The 19,918-nt window shown below is 34.9% G+C and overlaps 1 protein-coding gene and 1 long non-coding RNA gene across 2 annotated transcripts; one reads left to right on the top strand and one right to left on the bottom strand.

Moving 5' to 3' along the window:
• Window positions 1-1,241: 1,241 nt before the first annotated feature.
• On the bottom strand, window positions 1,242-6,188 carry LOC147503017 (inositol-pentakisphosphate 2-kinase-like). Its single transcript, XM_086607840.1, has 8 exons — window positions 5,688-6,188; window positions 5,444-5,564; window positions 4,809-5,012; window positions 4,347-4,494; window positions 3,444-3,484; window positions 3,009-3,119; window positions 2,110-2,709; window positions 1,242-1,626 (listed from the first exon to the last, which is right to left on the bottom strand). Exons 1-8 carry the CDS (start codon window positions 5,705-5,707, stop codon window positions 1,426-1,428), a joined length of 1,446 nt encoding a protein of 481 aa, XP_086463966.1. The 5' UTR covers window positions 5,708-6,188; the 3' UTR covers window positions 1,242-1,425.
• Window positions 6,189-10,020: 3,832 nt separating this feature from the next.
• LOC147503016 (uncharacterized) lies at window positions 10,021-10,898 on the top strand. The gene is made up of 2 exons (XR_015220103.1): window positions 10,021-10,147; window positions 10,284-10,898. It is a non-coding gene; the product is annotated as an uncharacterized LOC147503016 (long non-coding RNA).
• Window positions 10,899-19,918: the final 9,020 nt, after the last annotated feature.

Here is a 19,918-nt window from a genome sequence, read left to right as displayed (position 1 = left end):
AATGGACTCTTGGCATACAAAAGTAAAAAAACACATCAAGTGTGGAACTATTTGCACTAGATGCGGAAGAACAACATATCTCGACTCTGCTTCCAAATTTCCTTCTACAAAGTTTTTCACTGTAAGTGTCCAATAAAAGGATGCTACACTGTGAATACCGTGATTTTCCTGAAGAGAAATCATGGCAAAGATTGGTCGGGTGAAGCCATGAAGGTGTGCAGATAAACAATTTCACCAAAGTAAGAATTTTGGAAGCAACTTGCAGCAGACTTTAATAACTATATGTTCGGAAAATTGACATGAAAATCTGCACCAAGGATGGTAAGCTCATATTACATTAGTACCACTTATGTCAAATCCAAAGTTGATCTACAACACACGATTCTTCAAGTTAAGAATGATTATAAGCACCATTTGTTCTTAAGAATAATCAACATTGATACAAAGGTACAAACTAGCTAACCAGAAAGCTGAATTTAGTTTTCTTGTTTTCACACAGAACATCAACTCAGAAAGAAACAAGTTGAACTGACATTTTTAATTGGAGCATGTGGGCATGACTTGGACGTCTTTTTTCAATCATGTGACAAATTAAGTAGGTGAGACATTGCTTTCTTTGTTGAGGAGAAAGGTCTCTTTTACATAGTTACATCTCTTTCTCCTCTTCCATCTAAGATCTGGTGCGATCACTCGAAACTTATTGAAATCGTGCCAACTTTTTTTAAGTAACAAGACTCCAGAACATAATTTTAATGAAGGCACAACCATACAAAAAGGACTCGCATGTTCTGTAAAAATTAAATGGTCTCTTAACAGAAAGATTAACTAAGAGTACAAAGAAAGAGTAAACATATACTGATAGAGTACTGATATACCCAATTGCTATAGGGTTAAAAATAGCTGCCCAGCGAACGCCCCAGCTTCCATTGTTTCAGAAATTCAAACAATCAAGAAAGCGTTCCCTTCTGTTTCCATGTTATTTTCCTTTGTTAAGATTTACATGGCACAAGGTGACGGAATTCTGTCAAGTTTTGGTGCAGGATACCTGCTGCAAAGTTAAGAGTGTGTGTACGTCAGAATTGTGATTTGAGATTGAAACAAGGACCTCCGTTATCTGGTAGCCAGTTTAGAAAAATGAGAAAAAGGCACAAAAAGATGAAAATTTAGTCGACCTGAAAGACGGAAAACACGAAAGTGAATAACAATCAGAACAGTGAAAGACAAAGACAAGCAACAGGAGGTAATCCGTAATCCCAACAATTGTCCTTATAATGATAGATATTCGCCTAAAACATTGGTAGACTGAAGTGTGCAACGACCCTTTGGCACAACCAACATAACAGTACAACAAAGATTTGTTTTGGTCATAATGCCCATTTCAGATAAAACAGCCTTCTGACACTCATTCAGTCCATCCTTTCAATTTCATTTCAGCTCAATACTAACTGCTCCCTTCGAGAAACATGATGTATCTGGCACTGCTGTTGGGAATAAATCTTGACAAGTCTCAGATGGTCCACATTCAACCAAATCCATTTCAGCGTAGCAGCTTAATATCTTTTGGTCCAATTCATAGTATTGGACCATTTTCTTCAGAGATTTCATGTCGAGGTCAATGAAATAAGCCTGCGGGAGTTTAAATATGATAGAATGTCAATGTTTTCAAAAGATGTAGAAATACAGAAAAACTTCATTGTCCTAGATTAGAATTTCTATTTTTCAGCTAGTCAAAGGTTCAAATGACATTTTAAAACAAAACATTTTCATCCAATTAGGTATTCCATAGCCATAGCTTCAAGAGATCAAGTGCAGCAAATTGACACCGTGCACCTAGTCCATACAACCAACGTGGTTATGTGACGAGTACTAATAAGCTCACAATAGTAGTGTCATAAACTGATTCACAAACAAACTCCAATGCAGTCTCCTCTTTTCAAAAAACTAAAGCCTTCAAAGTATTTAATCATGAACAGAGCTCCTACACACAGAATCAGGAATGCACACAAAACAAAATGAAAGACTGATAATTTGCAAATTTAGGAATCTAAGTGACCCCAAGAACCCCAAGAACAAAAGAACATATGATGATCCTGGAAAGAGTTTGCGTACCTTGTAATCAAAGGTTTGGCCAGTTGAATCCAGCTTTATGTTGCTATAGGGGGACTCACTGCCCCCACTCTTCTTTGGTCTAAAGCTGATCATCAGGCTACAATCCTTGGCTGTTGCAGCTATCAAATAGTTCTTTACAATCTTCAGGCTTTCTTCCAAGGATAAAGAATGTAGGGATGAATATCTTTGTGAAAGCTCACTACTGTTCAAATCTTTGCAGATCATACAAGGCTGAGAAACAATGTTGTAATATGCATGAATTGCTCCTTCTATGTCAAGAGAATCAAGCTTTTGGGCTTCTAGTAGCTGATCCAGTACCCTTGATCTGAAGACTGTCTCTGCAACAAGCTGGAGGAAACTAGGTAGCCGCATGCCATGCTCTGCCCGAATAACATCCCTCAACAGATCTTCTAGTGCCTCACCAACCATTGAGTTACTGCTGTCTGCACCACCCCCCAAGCCTCCAAAGATGAGGGATCCATTTAAGAATATTCGAAAGTTGTTCTGTGGAGTGGTAAAAAGTGCCTTTACGGCCTTGTGTATTCTATCACTGGATCCAGAAAACAGATCAAGTGGATTGTATCTGCTCACCTGCGCTATCTGAAATACAATTTGGAAAGGTCTTACATAGAACCAAAAGTTGCAAAATATGAAACTCCAAAACCAATGAAGTTTCAACATCATTTTCTTTTGAAAACCATTTATTTTCAGTTTGATGGTGAGTATAAGGGAAGTTTATGGCACATAAAAAACTAAACCACATTGACCATTTCTATGCAGTGCATTTACAGTCAAGAGGGTGTGTTTTCAATGTTATTTTGTAGTTTTCTACGTATATGAAAAAATACGCGTACTTTGCTCCAAAGTAGAACATACCATGGGATTGGTGTATGCATTACCTCGCCTTGACGAAGCTTCAGGAATTGGTGCATTCTGAACCGAGAGACACTCTTTTTGATAGCATTTTCTTCATTTATGAATCTTGAAGATGGAAGAAATCCACATTTTGGCTGATCTTTCAAGACAAGAAAAAGTGAACAAGATTAAAGAAACATTAATAAATGTTAGAAATAGGACATTGACTGGAAAAAAAAGAATATGATGAAACATTTTAAAGAAATACAAGTCAGTCAAAAAGGAAGATCGTGAATCAATGAATAAATTGTCTTAGTTAAAGGATTCAAAAAAATAAATTGTCTTAGTTAAAAACACGGTTTGAATGGCTGAAAAAAGAAAGGATTGCATCAATTGGAACCCCAACATTTGAATAAGGTTTCCATGTTGATCACGAATTTGATGAATACAGTAGAAGGAAGACCAGATCAGGAAAGCACCTTTATTTCTACTGATATGCAAGTGCTTCCTGTGATGATACCTGCAATCAAGAAAGAATAATACATTTAATTACCTTGGGAAAAACGGCAGGAGAACCATATCTTCTTTTCATATCTTAACAAATAAATTCGTTGAACGCAATTGTTGCAGAATAATAAAAGCGGCTTGATAATAAGTTTACTCAAAGTTGTCTGAACCACATGCAAATTTTGAGTTTAACCTAAGTTACATTGACACGGATCGGTGTGTCCATATCCGACATGGATACGAAGTGTCTGACACGGCAAAATATAAAAAATTGAGGTATATCAAGTACAATGTGTTCGATATGTATTCAACACGGGCACGTGGATATGTATCCGACATGGATTATTTTTGAAATATGGCGTGTCCATGTTACATAGAGTTTATCTGATCTTTGCTATATATATGACCCCTTGTAGATAATCTCCAAAAGAAATATTTAAAAAAACATGTCTTAAGAAATTCTAACTCTGGCCAAATGTAGGCTAAGTTTAGTCCAATGGTGTAAGTGACAACAACACAAAAGTCTTCAATTCGTATACCAAATTTGATGTGGGCAAAATGATAACATTGATCTTTTTCTCTGAACAATTTAAAATTAGGAGAAAAAAAATCTACATGCATCAAACAACCTACCTAGACTAAAACAAATATGAAGTTAACTAATACGGACTAGCAATGTCAATGATACTTATAAAATGTTTTGCCCCATATCCTTCTGTACCCACAAAAATTATTTTAAAAAGTGAGAAATCCTACAAAGTGTTAGTACATTGAGTGTGGTAACAAAAATACCAGTGTCGCATAAAAAAAATAGTTGCAAGGACAAAGTATGAAACTTCTTAAATGTTCAAAAGTTAATGGAGTTTGGCATTTACCATGGGAGAAAATTGAATGATCAGAGATAATAAGTGCAGAATCACAGAGGATATTAACCTTGGCAGCATCAACTCTCCAAGCAGGACGCTGACAAAGAATATTATTCTCAACTGCCTCCAGAAATTCCCTAGACACAAGGACATGTATCTGCCAATAGAAAAATATTCAGGTATAATATATTTGCCACACTTCTGACCTGAGGATACCTCAAACAAAATTGAGTGCACGTTAATTAAAGGCCACAAGGCCTTGCTCTATGGGGATATGCACAACATAAACTGTTCAGTACGAACTTCCTGTTGGTTAAATACTTAAATCATATATGCAATCAAAAAACCAGTGGAAACCGGAATGTAACAGAGTATTAATAATGTGTTATTTAAAAATTCCTAACTTTCAAACTGACCAAATTTCACTAAGACTGACATCAAAATTATATCGATATCGCAATGAGAACATACCCCCGCTTCAACATGATCAGATCCTAACAATGGAAGCATAACATTCAGCACATATAGTTGCCCAACAGTTTCCTTTGAAGTGGACGACACAATTTCTTTACAATCTTTCCATAGAATGGTTTCACGTGTGGAAAGAACTGAGGCAGCAGCTGTAGATTGGGATTTGCGCCTGGGAGTCTTTTGTATGCGTAAGACTTTACCAACCTGCAGCAACGGAGTATCATAAACAAATAATTAGATTACTGAATAATATCAAAATGAAGCATGCTTTACATATAGACACAGACCATAAGCTTAAAAATTCATGGACCGTAATCCCGTCCCTTTTTTTTTTTTTTTTTCCTATAAACAAAACCCTCCTCTAGCCCTTTATTGTCCACTTAGAATTGTTGTCTAAACTGATATGTCTGAGGTACATTTCGATAACAATATTACATACAATGAAAATTTTTAACCACATTAAAACTGTTATAAATGATAATGTTATCAAGTACATCGTATATCAATTATAACGCTACTTCGTTTGTGCCTCCTTCTCAAGCTCCATTTCACTTGAAAAAAAAACTGGACATAATGCAAAGAGAGTACACAAAACATAAGTTGAGTGAGACATTTAATCAAATAAATAGGCATACAAAAGTAGGAGATGACCCATTGTAGCCCAAAACAACATTAGCAGCTCCTTCTCCTCTATAAACCCATTCTACTGCATTTTTCTCCTCTAAAACCACTCCCTCCATGCAACCAATCACTCCTCTGCAATGCCACAGAATAATAATAATTATTAATTAAATAAAAAAAATAGAAATTTGAGTAATATAAAACATCGGCTTGACTTAAATGGGTGAAACCAGGAGAATGCAAGTAATAAGGTCAAACCTTTTTGTTGATCTTTCCATTATTGTTCTTCTTGAAGAAACGTAGTGGACTTAAAAAATATATGAAATTGGACCGATATATTCAAGTTATGCGATATTCCATTAAATATCGGTGGCCTCCAAGTGTCAATATGTACTGTAGTCATGCTTAATGCGTTGCATTAGTTTGTTAATAAGCTTTGCCAAAGAAAGAAAGATATATAAATGAGGAGGGTTAAAAATTGGTACACTGAAAATGGTGAAAAAGGTTGACGACGAGGAAAAACGGAGGACGTTTATAAAAGGAATTTGGACTGCAGAAGAAGATAAAAAACTCAAGGACTACATGACACTCCATCCCAAAGGGAAAACGAAATGGAAATGGACATCGCTCCCTGCTCTAGCCGGTTACGTTTTTACCTTATTCTCATACATTAACTCACAAGATATGCATTGAAAATAATAACATGCATACAGTTAAAGTTTGCGCTAATGTATATCATTGCTTTTAACATTTTTCTTTATTCTAACCGTTTGTTTTGTGACCATATATATATGGCAGGACTAAATAGGTGTGCTAAGAGTTGCAGGCTAAGATGGTTGAATTATCTCAAACCTGGTCTGAAGAAAGGGGACATCACTGAAGAAGAGGAGGACATTATCATGAGAATTCACAACTTAATTGGTAATAGGTAATCAACTAAACTATATATATATATATAGAATACTATAACATAAGTGTAAATGAGAATGTAGTTATAATTAGTCACATTATGCATGGCCAACTATATATGTCCTCTGCTAGCTAGTGGCCGGACTTCAGAATCGTTAGCACAGTGGTCAATACTGAGTTCTGCCCAGTGGCGGAGCCAGGGGGCTAGGTTACGCCTTGGCTCACCCTCAATTTCTTCCAAAAAAGTGACTACTATATATATGAAAATGATTTTGTTACTAAACCCTCACCATAACTGACCAAAAATAAAAATCTCCTTCCCCTAACTAACATGAGAAAGCTCTCCATCTTTAATTTTATGTATTTTGAAAAACAACACTTTTGGAAAGTGTTTTTCCTGCTTGTTTGGAAAAACAAAAAAGATGAAAGAGAAAAAAAGAGTAATAACATTCTCAAGTCTCAATCCCAATAATCCATATGTATGTTTATTGGTATGTTTTCTAAACCTTAATTCCCCAATCTTTTATTTTGTTAGTTTTTTTTATAATGAATTTTATTAGTTATAATTCAATTTTGTATGTAATGAATTCAATCTATCGGTTACTTGAGTCCATTACAATTTTAATTTGTTGCATAAAATTGTAGTAAATTTAATTTTGAATCTACTTAAGGCATTGATTGGAATTTCGGGATTGAATGAAAACGAAAACAATTAAAATAAATGTAAAGTGACCACAAAAAATAGGTTTAAAACAATGGTAGGATCATAAACTAAAAAAGTTTGAAAATCCAAATTTTGCTTCCCACTATAGATTTTCGTAAACATGGGAATTATATTTCCAATCCAAAATTTCTAAACATTCCTGTAACACCATTTTTTGCTATTAATATTAATTACCCTTAAGCTAAAAAAATGTCTAAATATTGTATAATATTCTTTATTGCGCCTAAGTGCTTATTTTTTTTCCCAATGCCTTTTGGACTATTTTCCTTACAGTTCCAAAAAATTCATTGCTTTTTTCATTTGTGAAATTTTAAAGTGGTTTCCATATATATACATTTGTAAGAAGCATATATTTGTAGGCACTTTCTTCTTAAGTTCCTAATTTTCTAAAGCTAAATGTCCGTGTATTTTTATTTTATTTTTCTCCTAAATCGATCTATTAAGCAAACTAGTCTTTTGTAATTCCAAAATTTACATGTTTTTTTGTGATGGGATTCGAATTGTGTTTTTTTCTTTTTTACTTTAAAAAAATATGCAAGGGAAAACAAAAATTCGACAAATTGGGTGTTATCTTATTTTAGTTTTTATATAGTGACTAGTTGTGGCTCACCCTCACTCAATTTCCTGGCTCCGCCACTGGTTCTGCCTGCTATTTTGCTTTGTTAGTAGGAAAAGCTGAAAACTCATGTATTGATCGTTAAGTTCTGGAATTGTTGGTAGGTTTATTTCATTTGTACCATGTACTTTGATTTTGTGTGAAATTTGATCAAATTGTATTTTTAATGTTTTTATAGGTGGTCTTTGATTGCAAGGAGGTTACCTGGTCGAACAGATAACGAAATAAAAAATTATTGGTTCACCAATTTAAGAAAAAGAGCTTTAACCATAGACGAACTTAATGATCAACAAAATAAATTAAAGTTGTTGGAGGATACAAATATCGTCAGTTCTCTCAATACCTCAAACGCAAAGGTGGATGCAGGAATTAGTTGCCTATTGAATGAGCAATTCACCTTTAAATCTATGGATGATTTGGAAAGATTTTTAGAAATTTGAGTAATTTCGCGAAGATATCAAGAGAATAAATTCTTCTCTTCGAATCTGAAATATTATGATGTCCAATTAACTGTAATAAAGTAAGGAAAGTAATTGCTTGTTACAAGACCCTTCTGTTGCTCAGTTGAAGTTAAATATTGAAAAAATATAAAATACACACGACAGAGAATGGTGCACTAATATTCGTTACTCATGCAAAACCGAAAACAAATAATACTCCAAAATTGGTCTTCAACATTTTTTTTTGTCATACTTTATGGATGTCCAAACGGGTACCCGACACAGCCCAAATCTAATTTTTTGGGTTTTCAACTGTATTCGGACTGATTCTTAATGAGTCAGGTTTAGAGTTGGGTATTTTGTTGAGAAGTGTTTAGGGTTCAGGGTTTAGAAGATATCTTCACCAAATACACACACATAAATTGAATATCCAAATGTAATGCAATCATCGATTTGAATTACAAATTAAATTCATTATTCCAACATACAATCAAATAATTCGTACACAAATTCAATCAGTTAATTCAACATTCATTCATCTACACATTCTTCCAACTACCACTAACATATTAAACCGTCTACAAAAGATCTAAATCAATAAAAATTTAATATCTTGAACATTTTACAACAGATCTAAAAAAAAAAAACATTAGATCTTACCAAAGACAGTCTTGATTGGGTTCATAGCAACTTGATTCTTAGCAGCATCACCAATCAAACGTTCAGAATTAGTAAATGAGGGTATTTTACATTGAGCTCCCACAGTGTGCAATTCTATGGTCTTTAGTCTAGAATGATAGATAGCTATTGTTGATTTCAATTTTCGGTTTCAATTTTTCATTTTTAATTAACCGAAAATTGTTGGGTTTGGATTTGGAGAAAATTGGAGATAGGAATAGGAGAGAGAAAACTCTTTGTAAGTGTTTTATGTTTGAAGCCGAAAATGGGTTGATTTCAAAATTTTGTAATTTTGTGCTTAAGGTTTCTGATTTGGATTTGATAAAATCCAACGGTTAGATTTTGGCTGTCTGATGGCTGTTTCCATTTTGGTTGTATACCTAGCCAAAACATATATATATATATATACACACACACGGTTATACTATAGTGTCACTCTTGTGACACTCTAATCTCACACCTCTCTTGAACCGTCAGATTACATCCTGATCTTAAACGATCTAAAAGCTAAAAACCTTTGGCCCAATACAAAAAAAATGGGGGTATATCGGTTAGTTTGTACCAAAATCTCAAATCCAAAATTTTGGTCGAGTTCTTCTCCAGCAAAAATTGGATCTTTCTTTCCCCCATCTTCTTCTCCTCACTCACTCACTCCTCACTCCTCACTCCTCACAAAAATTTGGATCTAAAAGCTAAAAACGATCTCTAAATCCAAACCCATAGAAAATTGAAAATCGAAAATGGAAACCGAAATCAAAAATGGAAAATGGAAACCGAAAATTGAAATCAACAATAGCTATCTATCATTCTGGGCTAAATACTATAGAATTGCACTCTTTGGGAGCTCAATGTATAATACTCTTGTCTTTGGTGATGCTGCTAAGAATCAAGTTGCTATGAACCCAATCAACACTGTCTATGGTAAGATCTAATGCTTTTTATTTTTATTTTTTATTTAGATATGTTGTAAAATGTTCAAGATATTAAATTTCTATTGATTTAGATCTTTTGTAAATTGTTTAATATGTTAGTAGTAGTTGGAAGAATGTGTAGATGAATGAATGTTGAATCAACTGATTGAATTTGTGTACGAATTATTTGATTGTATGTTGGAATAATGAATTTAATTTTAATTTAATTTGTAATTTAAATCGATGATTGCATTACATTTGGATATTCAATTTATGTGTGTGTATTTGGTGAGGATATCTTGTAGTATTTTTGAACTTTGGTTGTCTACATGGGCTTGTCTACTCTTCCAACTCTTGCACTGAAGTTGATGCATAATGGTCTGCCATCTAATATCCCGGCTGCTGCTGTGGAGCGAGGGACAACGCCTCAACAATGGATGGTAAGCAAATATTAGCCAACTATTTTTTCGAAAACTCATTTATGTTACTTTCTCTCATTTCTGTAAATGAAGAAGTTTGTATATTATCATCATTAAAACTCAGACTCTTAAATGAGTGGTGTTTCATTTACTATAGGTGTTTGACGAGCTCAAGGATCTAGTGGATGAAGTCGCATATGCAGGTTTAATATCACTGACACTGATCATAATTGGGAAACTTGTAGCACTCTCACCTTTCTGGCCACATTCTTCTAAAGAATCGACTCCAGTGCTTGAGACCAGACAATCCTTTCGAGGCATATAGATGAAGTATTTATATTGGTCTTCATGGTGTCGTTGAGAGTTTGGTGGACAATCATTTTTTCATACCAAAAAGTATCTCGCTGGATGAAGTATTACATAGTTCTGTAAGATCGAGAGGCACAAGTATTGTGGATAGAGTGAAGAAATAAGGTTTTGGATTCTTGTATAATGCTTCATAAGGTGAATGGTGACCTCTCTCAAGCTCATTGATTTTGTAACTTACGGATCCTACAGACATTAGACAAATGTAGCTAGAGAAATTGTATCATTAAAAGTGGTTCCACATGAAGTGTTCAAAGGTGTTCGTTCCCCTTCAACATGTATACTCGGATCTTGATCTTTCTTTTTGTTTTTCAATATGATAACCTGATCCAAAATTTTGTAATGGAATGATTGTTAGGCGTTTCTTTATTTATGTGCAAATAATATCAATTTATATCGTCTAATTTGTCGACGTTATGAGAAGGTTTATGATCCTGAAAAATACTTGATACAAAAAGCATTTATATTTTGTTCTCAATAATATGAATAAGGTACAGTATAGCAGCATGCCAGCATTTGTTCTCTAACATATACATAAAGTTGCACTGTAACTGAAATTGTGAAATGCTTGTGAAGTGCTTTCCCACATTATTGATACAACTGCTTGCTGGAAATGCACCTTATATAAACAATTTGATCTTTGTGCAACAATAGCACTTAATTGTGCATGCAAAGTTTTAGAAAAAAGATACAGAAGCACTAAATACAGAAAAGGTTTAGCAGTTGGTGAATAAGTGATGTCTTCGGCCAGATGGGCCATCCACCAATCCCTATGTAGCAACAGTTTTTACAGTAACACAATCCTTCTCTACCAGTAGTCCTTACAGGAACAATGTCCATCTCTGACATGGTGAAACCTTAGCCGGTCCCTAACAATAATCTCTCGATTGTAAACTTTGGAGATGAACTTTCTTGCTTCATGGCAATCACAGCATACCCGCAAGTTCTTCATTATACGAATTGGTGTTCCAGGTGCAGTGTTGATCAACCCAAATACAATTGCTAACTTCTTGTTGTGCCTTGATAAAGCCGTTTCTTTATCTTCCTCCAATGCTTTTGGGACACCTATAGTAAATGAGAACTAATCCATAACTCCAATGCTGATTCTCTTGCATCTTACACAATTTCCCAAGCCAATGGTGAGCAAAGGGGATGAGCCAAGGTGCTTGCAGTCTCAAGCAAATATCTCAAAATGTCTAGTTCGCTCTCTAACCCTCTAAAATCATCAATGTTAACTGCCCTAAGCTAGCTAGTACCTGCCCCTTAACTAACAGTTGATTATACAAAAGTTTAGATTTAAGGATCATCCTATTAATAAACAAGATGAAATACATTCAATTCTTGACAAACCACAACCAATAATTGATATGTTTACCTACACTTTACTTTTCAAAACAAACAGTGAACTCTATGGAGAAAGCATGGGATCAAAGTCATTTCAAATCTTCAGCTGCAATATTTGAATATGATATCTGTAAGTTTAGCATCTTATTACAAAATTCCACCAATGAGAAAAAAATAGAAACAATTCTACTCATTATATAATTTACAAAAAAAACTTAAGAGTGAAACAAAGTGCACGTAGGTCTATAATTTACAAATTAGAACAGGGGGAAAGAAGACAGACGGGTACATAATCTATATTTACATATTACGTATAGAACAGGGGGGAAAGAAGCTATACTTACATTTCACAGATTACGTATTATTTTTCTCCGGATAATTTCTCGAGTCATGGTTAGCAATCTTTCCACATTTGTGACACTTTCTTCCTGAATTGTTTAGGGCTATCTCTCTGGGGGATTTCAATCTATCAGCTTTCTTCTTCCCCCTCCCTTTTGTTTGAGAAATGTTGGGATTCAAAATCAATAGCTGAAATAAAGATTTGAAAGTCAAAATAAATTGCAAAATAAAATAAATATTTATATCAAATTAAACATTAAATTTATATCAAATTAAACATTCAAATAAAAAAAAACTTGTGATGTATTAACCGAAGGTATCGAAGGCTCTGCAATTGGAGGCTCTTCATCATTTGCGTCTCCTTCGTAGGAAGTTTCATTAAACTTTGAAATTCCAATAGCCATTTCACAAATCTTTTCAATAAAATATGAATAAACCCTCACAAGTATGCGATGCATCGTAAGCCACTTGAGAAGCAACCTTGATACAATGAGCCACTCTCAGAGGTTCATGTGAGACATTCTCGACCACAAATCCAGTATCAAACTCCGCTCTATAAGTGTTAGCCTTTTGCATCCACCGTGTCAATATAAAATGGTTTGGAATCTCTTCAATGTCGTAACGAATAAAAACCTTCAAGATGTGACCACAAAGTATCCCCATAAACTGAAAATACTTGCATTCGCAGTCTGCCTCTAAAGTTCCGCTATCGAAATTCACTTTCCAAACGGATTTCTTCTGTGGGTCTTTGAACTTCACCATGTAGCTTCCGGTTCCATTGTTGTCCATCTGTTGCCCATCAATTTTGTACTCCATCTTTGCCTTTTCTAGTTGCTCTTTAAATTTATTGAATATTGAGATCATATAGACCTTCGCGGCATGCATAAGGAGGAAAGTATCGTTAGGCACAATCCGTGAACTATGCTCGGTGTGGTAATCAGAATCTCTTTCTTTCCTAGCAAGCAAAGCCAAAGACTTCTCATTACCATGTACAAACTGCATAAGCGTAGTCGTCGAATTGATAAATTGGTCATAATGAGCATTCATCGATTCACTTGGACCAGTCGTGTGCATACCAGCAAAAAAGGTGTCACTGAGATAACAAAGAACCTATTTCTCCCGCATTGAATATATCTTTGCCAACCAAGGATTTTCAAATAACTCATACTTCTCAATGATTGTACACCATCTTCTCTCAAAATCAGCAATCCTATACGAAAAAGAAATAGTGTTTTTCAACTCAGTTACCAATGTCTTAAATTTGGTAAAGGACATCTTCTCTTGGAATTTCTGTATAATATGCCAGAGACAGTAACGATGACGAGTACCAGGAAACACTTTAGCAATAGCTGCGGTCATCGCTCTATCCTGGTCAGTGATGATTGTAGTTGGCGCACGACCACCTATGGCTGCAAGCCAAGCCTTAAACAGCTATATGAATGTATCTTCTGTCTCATCAAGCAACAATGCACAACCAAACTGAATCGACTAATAATGACGGTTGACTCCAGTAAAAGGGGCAAAAGACATGGAATATGCATTGGTACGATATGTGGTATCAAAAGACACAATATCCCCGAAATAGTCATACTGGCATCGAGACTTCCCATCAACCCAGAAAAAGTTCACCGCAGTCCCATTTTCATCTAAATCAATAGCGTAGTAGTATAACCGGGGATCCTCGACACTCTTCTGCATAAAATATTTCAGCACGGCAGTTGCATCACCTTCTTTAGGCATCTTTCTGGTCAAACCATAATGATGGTTCCAACAATCCTTTTATGTAAACCCAACTTCTTCTCCATGAAAAACAGATGCCACTTTCCCAACAGGTAAACTGTTATCACTAAACATCTCGGTCAAGCACTTCGCTGCTTCAGGCATATGTTTGTTAATTTTCATACAAATTCTCTTCGTGGTCACCAGACCGTGACTATGGTCATTTTGAGCAACGCTGAGCTCGTATATCTCTTCATGTATTATTTTCTTAATACAAATTCTAGCTTGGCAACCACACCGGATAGTTGATGTATTTCTTAATCGGACTTGATCTCTCTAGTTAGAAACCCTTTCACGTGAGCAAACCAGTAAACAACCACTAACCAAATCCACATGATTTTGTTTCTTATTCGTCGTCCGAACACGAGTCTCAAATCCCTCTTGTTGACCATACTCTTTGTAGTAAGTCTTTGCTTCGTCAACACTTGTAAAAGTCATTCCTATATAAGGAGCAACTAATGCTTGCGTGCCTTGAACAGGGGATTTAGTTGTCGAAGACCCAACTACGTCTTCTTCGATATTGATTGATGTCTCTGTCTCCATTTCTATAAATCAAAAAAATTAAAAATATAAAAAACTTAAACAAACAAAAATCCTAATGTACATAAACAGTGTAAATAACTTAAATAGAAGAAAATCCCAATTAAACATTATCAAACGAATTAAACAAATTAAAAAAATGAAGAAAGCATACCATAATTGCAATTGCTTGATAATCACTAAGTTTAATCCCCCTAAAAAGTTTGATAAACAAATTGGTTCTTCAAATTTTCAACCAAGTTTGCTGGAGAGAAAAAGGTTTGTTGGAGAAAAAGTCGATCTAATTTTAGCTTTGAGAAGAAACGTTTTGAGCTAACTAGTAACCGGTTTGAGCTAAGATAGTTTAATCAAAATCCCCCAATTCCTAACAATTCCAACAAAAAAAAACAATAATTTACCACAAAATTCAGATCCAACACAAATATATAATAAAACTAAAAAAAAAAACAGATCAGATCTCAAAATCAAACTTACATTAATTCAAAAACTCACCTCTTCAAATTATAGAGAAAACAAATCACAACGAAAACATGAGAGAAAACAAAATAGATTTAGGTTTTGTCGGGTTCGCACATGGTTTGGTGCGGGTTTTTTGTTTGGGTTTCGGGCAAGATGGACATTCCTAGTCATACACAACCAAATTGACGTTCTTCATTTTCTCCTTCCCTATGTTGTAACTTACATGCTAGCTGCGCATACCTATGGAACAAATTTTCAACTAGTTGTTCTCAAAAGTGGTAGCAAGCATGGACGCAGTCTGTTCTTACACACATGGCCACATTTTGCGCACTTGTGATTTTATCGAACACAAAATCTTTGTTTTGAGCTAGGTCGTCATTATTTGCATCCCAATTCACATCATATCTGGGCTCCTTTGGCAACAATTATGATAATCCATTTTATGACATATAATCTATTACGATTCCCATAATTGTTTTTAGACTTGAAAAAAAATTGCTTGGTGAAAGTTTTATAAACCATTATCTCATTCTCAATAAAAAAAAGTAACTTAAAGAATAATAAACAAAATTTATAGAGCTATACAAACGAGTTACCATATTTTAATTTTGTTTGGATTTTGGCAATTTATGTTTCCAATAAATCCCAATGAAATGATCCCTCATTTAGTCATTTTGATAATATGAGTGTTGAATTTCAACACACATTGATTCTTCTCTGAACTTGGTACTTGATGTAGTTTCTTCCTTGCTGCTACTTGTTACTTGGGCTTGCTAATCTATGTTTTTATTGCCCATATTTGATTCTTTAATTACTAGTAGGACCTCTCTTTCAACTGATGACATTATAATGAGAACAAAACATAATTTTTAGGCTCTAAAGCCCAAAAAGGCAACATTGTCCAAAGTCTAAAAGCACACGCGATAGGCTTTAGGTTTCAGTCATGTAGTCATGCAGTGATTAATTTGAAATGCTCAAGTAAATAAGTTTCTCATTAACTGATTAAATAATTAAATCATTTTAAATACTTAAGGTATTGCACGCATACACTACTATACTACACTACACTAGTAAGTAATAATTTGTCTATCCTCAATTCCATATCATAGTTTACAAAATAATGGGTTCAAAGTTCACCGAATTAGGAAAAGTACAACCAAGGTGAGATTTTAAAGTAGAAATATTACGACATGTCGTACACAACATGTTGGCATATTGATTATATATCACAATTCATAATGTAATGTGACGTCGTATGAATTGCCCATGGTGGCACTGGGTTATGCATGCCAAATTTTAAAGATCGCAAAAAACATTTTTTTTTTAAAATATAGTATAGCCCCCCCCCCTCCCGTTTTGAATTCCTGGATCTACCCCTGCATGTCACATCCACATCCTGGTAACAAACCATGTACTCTTGTAGTATATATGCTCCTAGCAGTTTGTGGATGTGGCGTGACACTTCAGTTATGGCACGAAAGTGACACAGGTTGAGAAGGATAATTGCAAACATGCTCTATTGCACCAAGTAAAGACTAGCCAATGTTCACTTCACCGATGTCCAATTGTTTAAAAAATATGAGTGCCAAGCATGATTTCTCGATTGGAGAGTAGTTGCGTTCGGCTTCCCTTTGTTAGTAATCTTTGTAAAGTTTTCTCGTTTGCCTTGAAGCTAGCCCTAGTATATGACGTTGGATGAAAATACATTATGTGGGATTGTTTGGGGACACTTGCAAAAAAGCGTCAGAAATACATCCATGTCCTGGTAACTGTGGGAGAAGAAAGAGGCAGCGCGTGCGCGCTTCAATTGCACATGATGAAGGCGCGTGCACGCTCCATCGGTTCATGACAAGTTCGACCGACTTCAGTGTTTCTAAACAAGGGAAGACTCCATTCTTAGAATATACACGATTTTATGCACTTGTGTTGTGCCTATATATATCTCTGTAATGGAACCCTAAGAAATTAATCAAGCAATAAACCTTTATTCTCCCGTGGACGTAGGCTGCGGCATTGGCACCGAACCACTATAAATTCTTGTGTTTTGTCTCTTTGATTAGGTTGTTTAATCCTACATGGTATCAGAGCGGAGTGCTTAATCTCTCCTCTAAATCAACCTAAATACAATACACTATGTCATATCCAAAACCAAACTCCAAGTCTGCTGTAACAATAGAAACTGATTCTAATCCCTGTTAGAAGTTGTCATCAATTCTCTTGAATGGAACAAACTATATACCTTGGTTTAGGACTGTTTCGCTATTGCTTGGTGGCAAGAGGAAATTAGGGTTCATTAATGGTGCAAATGTGTGTCCTGCCATTGATGATGCTGAATATGAGAATTGGGTTTCCAATGATCAGCTTGTTCAATCTTGGTTACTTAATTCTATGGAGTCTACTATTGTTGAAATTCTATGGAGTCTACTATTGCAAAGGAGATGTGGGATTCAATTGAAGATTTATACGGAAACCATAACAATTCTGCCCGTGTGTTTGAACTTCAACTCGTAATCGATGCTTTGCAACAAGGTGAGAAGACTTTTACAGAACACCTTGGGAATTTGAAGAAATTATGGGATGAGTTAAACATATATCATCCACACACCACAGATGCTAAGACTCTTTTGAAATGGGTTGATGAGGATAAAATCTTCACAGTATTTCGTAGTATTAAACCAGAATATGAAAATCCGGAAAGCAATATTCTAATGGAAAGCACTCTTCCATCACTTGCTGCTGTTTGTGCAACTATTCAGAGAAAGGAAACAAGGAAGAAAACCATGAACTCCGAGGTAAAGTCCTCAATCTCTTAATCTACTATATTACTTGCAGAAAAAGATTTTTGAAAGAAGTCACAGGTATTTGAAAAAGGTAAGAGAAAAAGGGAACCGTCTCACTGTGGTCATTGTGGACAGAACTGGCACACCAAGGACCATTGTTGGGAATTATATCCGCATCTTAAAAAGGAAAAGGAATTGTCCAAGAAAGAGCATGCCGCAGTTGCTGAGACATCAACGTCCAACTCAGATATTAATCATCAGTTGAGTCAAATTCTCCAACAACTCACTAAGTCCATGTCATCTAGCAAAGCTCAGTTTGCCTCAACTCATGTGTCAGGTAATTTACATGCCTATTTTATTATGCCAGAAAATAGTAACTCATGGATAGTTGATTCAGGGGCTACTGATCATATGGCCAATTTCCCTGCCTCTGTCCATATTTTTGTGTCCAAAACCGAAAAATATAATATTTCCATAGCCAATGGCTCCACCATTCCCATTCTAGGTAGTGGTCAAGTGGATTTTTTTAATCAAAGTCTCAAGAGTGATGTTCTAGTTGTTCCTTCATTCCCTGTTCAACTTCTATCTGTTGGCAAACTTACAAATTCTTTAAATTGTGATGTTATTTTTTCTCCTAACTCTGTCGTCTTTCAGGATCAAAAGTCGAAAAGGACTGATAAAACGATAAAAATGAATAATTCTACTCACGAATAAACGATGAAATCTTAACGCAAGTAGAACTAAAACTTTATACGAAGACAATTGTTTATCAAAGATTTATACTCTCAAATCTATCGAAATAGAGTGGAGTAAAAGATTTGTTCCACTCCTAGTTCTTTAGCATTCAAAGTTTTCTATAATTGCGAATCTATCCAAAGTCTAATGAGAATAATGGTGGGATTATACTACGATGTGAATTCTAAGAATAAGATACGCTAATTCAAACTACAGAATGCTACAGAATACTAAGGTTTGAATCTAGATAAAGAATTAGGGGGGATTGAATCCACCTTGAATCCAACTTAATAAACTAGCATAGATTGTTGTAATCCAATTCTTACGTTCTTACAATAAGAATTGGTCGTTCTAATCCCTAATCAATCATGACAATCTTTACCAAATAATGACTAGCATATGAGGAAGTCCAACCCATTCTCATGGCGAATCAACGACCTTCTAGAGTGGAATAGACTCTTACAACGATTCTACACTACACAATCAAGTTTTCATCAAGGCTTCATCAAATCCCTCTAATGGAGGTTTAGCCTTGATTCATTAAACTATCATTTCCATATGAAATTGAATAAAGCATAATATAAAGATTATAACTTTAAAATATCAATCTACTCAAGAATTCAATTCGAAAGTAAACAACTAAGAAATGAATAACAAACAAGAATTGAAATTAGATCTAAACAATTTTAAATAGCAAAATCAAAATTATCAAGAACTAACTATTTTATTTATCTAATGAATGATAAACAATGATTCAAATAACTAATCTAAAACAAGGTATGAAAAAACTAATTAATTAACTAATAAAAATTCTCAAAATTAGATCTAGATTATTCTCTAATGGCTATTTTCTATCCTAAGCTAATTGATACTTAAGAGCTAAGTCTTGTGTGTGGAAATGGAGGAGACCAGATCCATATTTTCATGCATGGGCTGAGGAGCCATGTTTTGGGCAAAAAAATCGAGCCCAAAGCCCAATTTCTTCAGTCCACAGGGCATTTTTTAGCTGGCTTTGACTTCAATAGGCTTTTTGTCCACTTCTGCTCCTCTGATTAGGTCAAGGTTTCGACCATTAGAAAACTCTTTCTAAACCGGTTGTTTTGACATAAGGTACGTCCAATTCTGAGGCCTGAGTCTAAAGATATGGTCTTCAGAAGTTTTGCTGACTTTGTGTGTTGTTTCTGCCTGCGTTGACTTTGATTTTTCAGCTTTTGACCGGGCTTTACAAAGGCTTTTTCTCCTTGAATCTTGGCCTTTAATCATAGAACTTCTTAGCAACCAACCCTTGCTCATTTATCTCGCCAAAGTGGCACATTTATGCACATAATTGACTTCAATGCCTAAAATACATAAAAACACGTAATTAACATTAACTCTTATTTATTACTCGCATAATTGGTCTAAAAGTATTATTGTTAAGGGGTTAAACTACAGTTTTAGGATCTTATCA

This window comes from Coptis chinensis, chromosome 4, assembly GCF_015680905.1.
Source record: "Coptis chinensis isolate HL-2020 chromosome 4, ASM1568090v1, whole genome shotgun sequence".
Lineage (NCBI taxonomy): Eukaryota > Viridiplantae > Streptophyta > Magnoliopsida > Ranunculales > Ranunculaceae > Coptis > Coptis chinensis.
The sequence above is the reverse complement of the archived record's forward strand: the minus strand, read 5'-3'. Positions and strand labels throughout refer to the sequence as shown.

What these genes read in the sequence shown, in the direction of transcription:
- LOC147503017 (XM_086607840.1), bottom strand. Translation starts at nt 5,707, where the DNA reads ATGGAAAGATCAACAAAAAG. An exon ending in GCATATCAGTAGAAATAAAG is followed by an intron (nt 3,120 to 3,443) that starts GTGCTTTCCTGA and finishes TTGAAAGATCAG; the next exon opens with CCAAAATGTGGATTTCTTCC. An exon ending in GCCAAACCTTTGATTACAAG is followed by an intron (nt 1,627 to 2,109) that starts GTACGCAAACTC and finishes AAACTCCCGCAG; the next exon opens with GCTTATTTCATTGACCTCGA.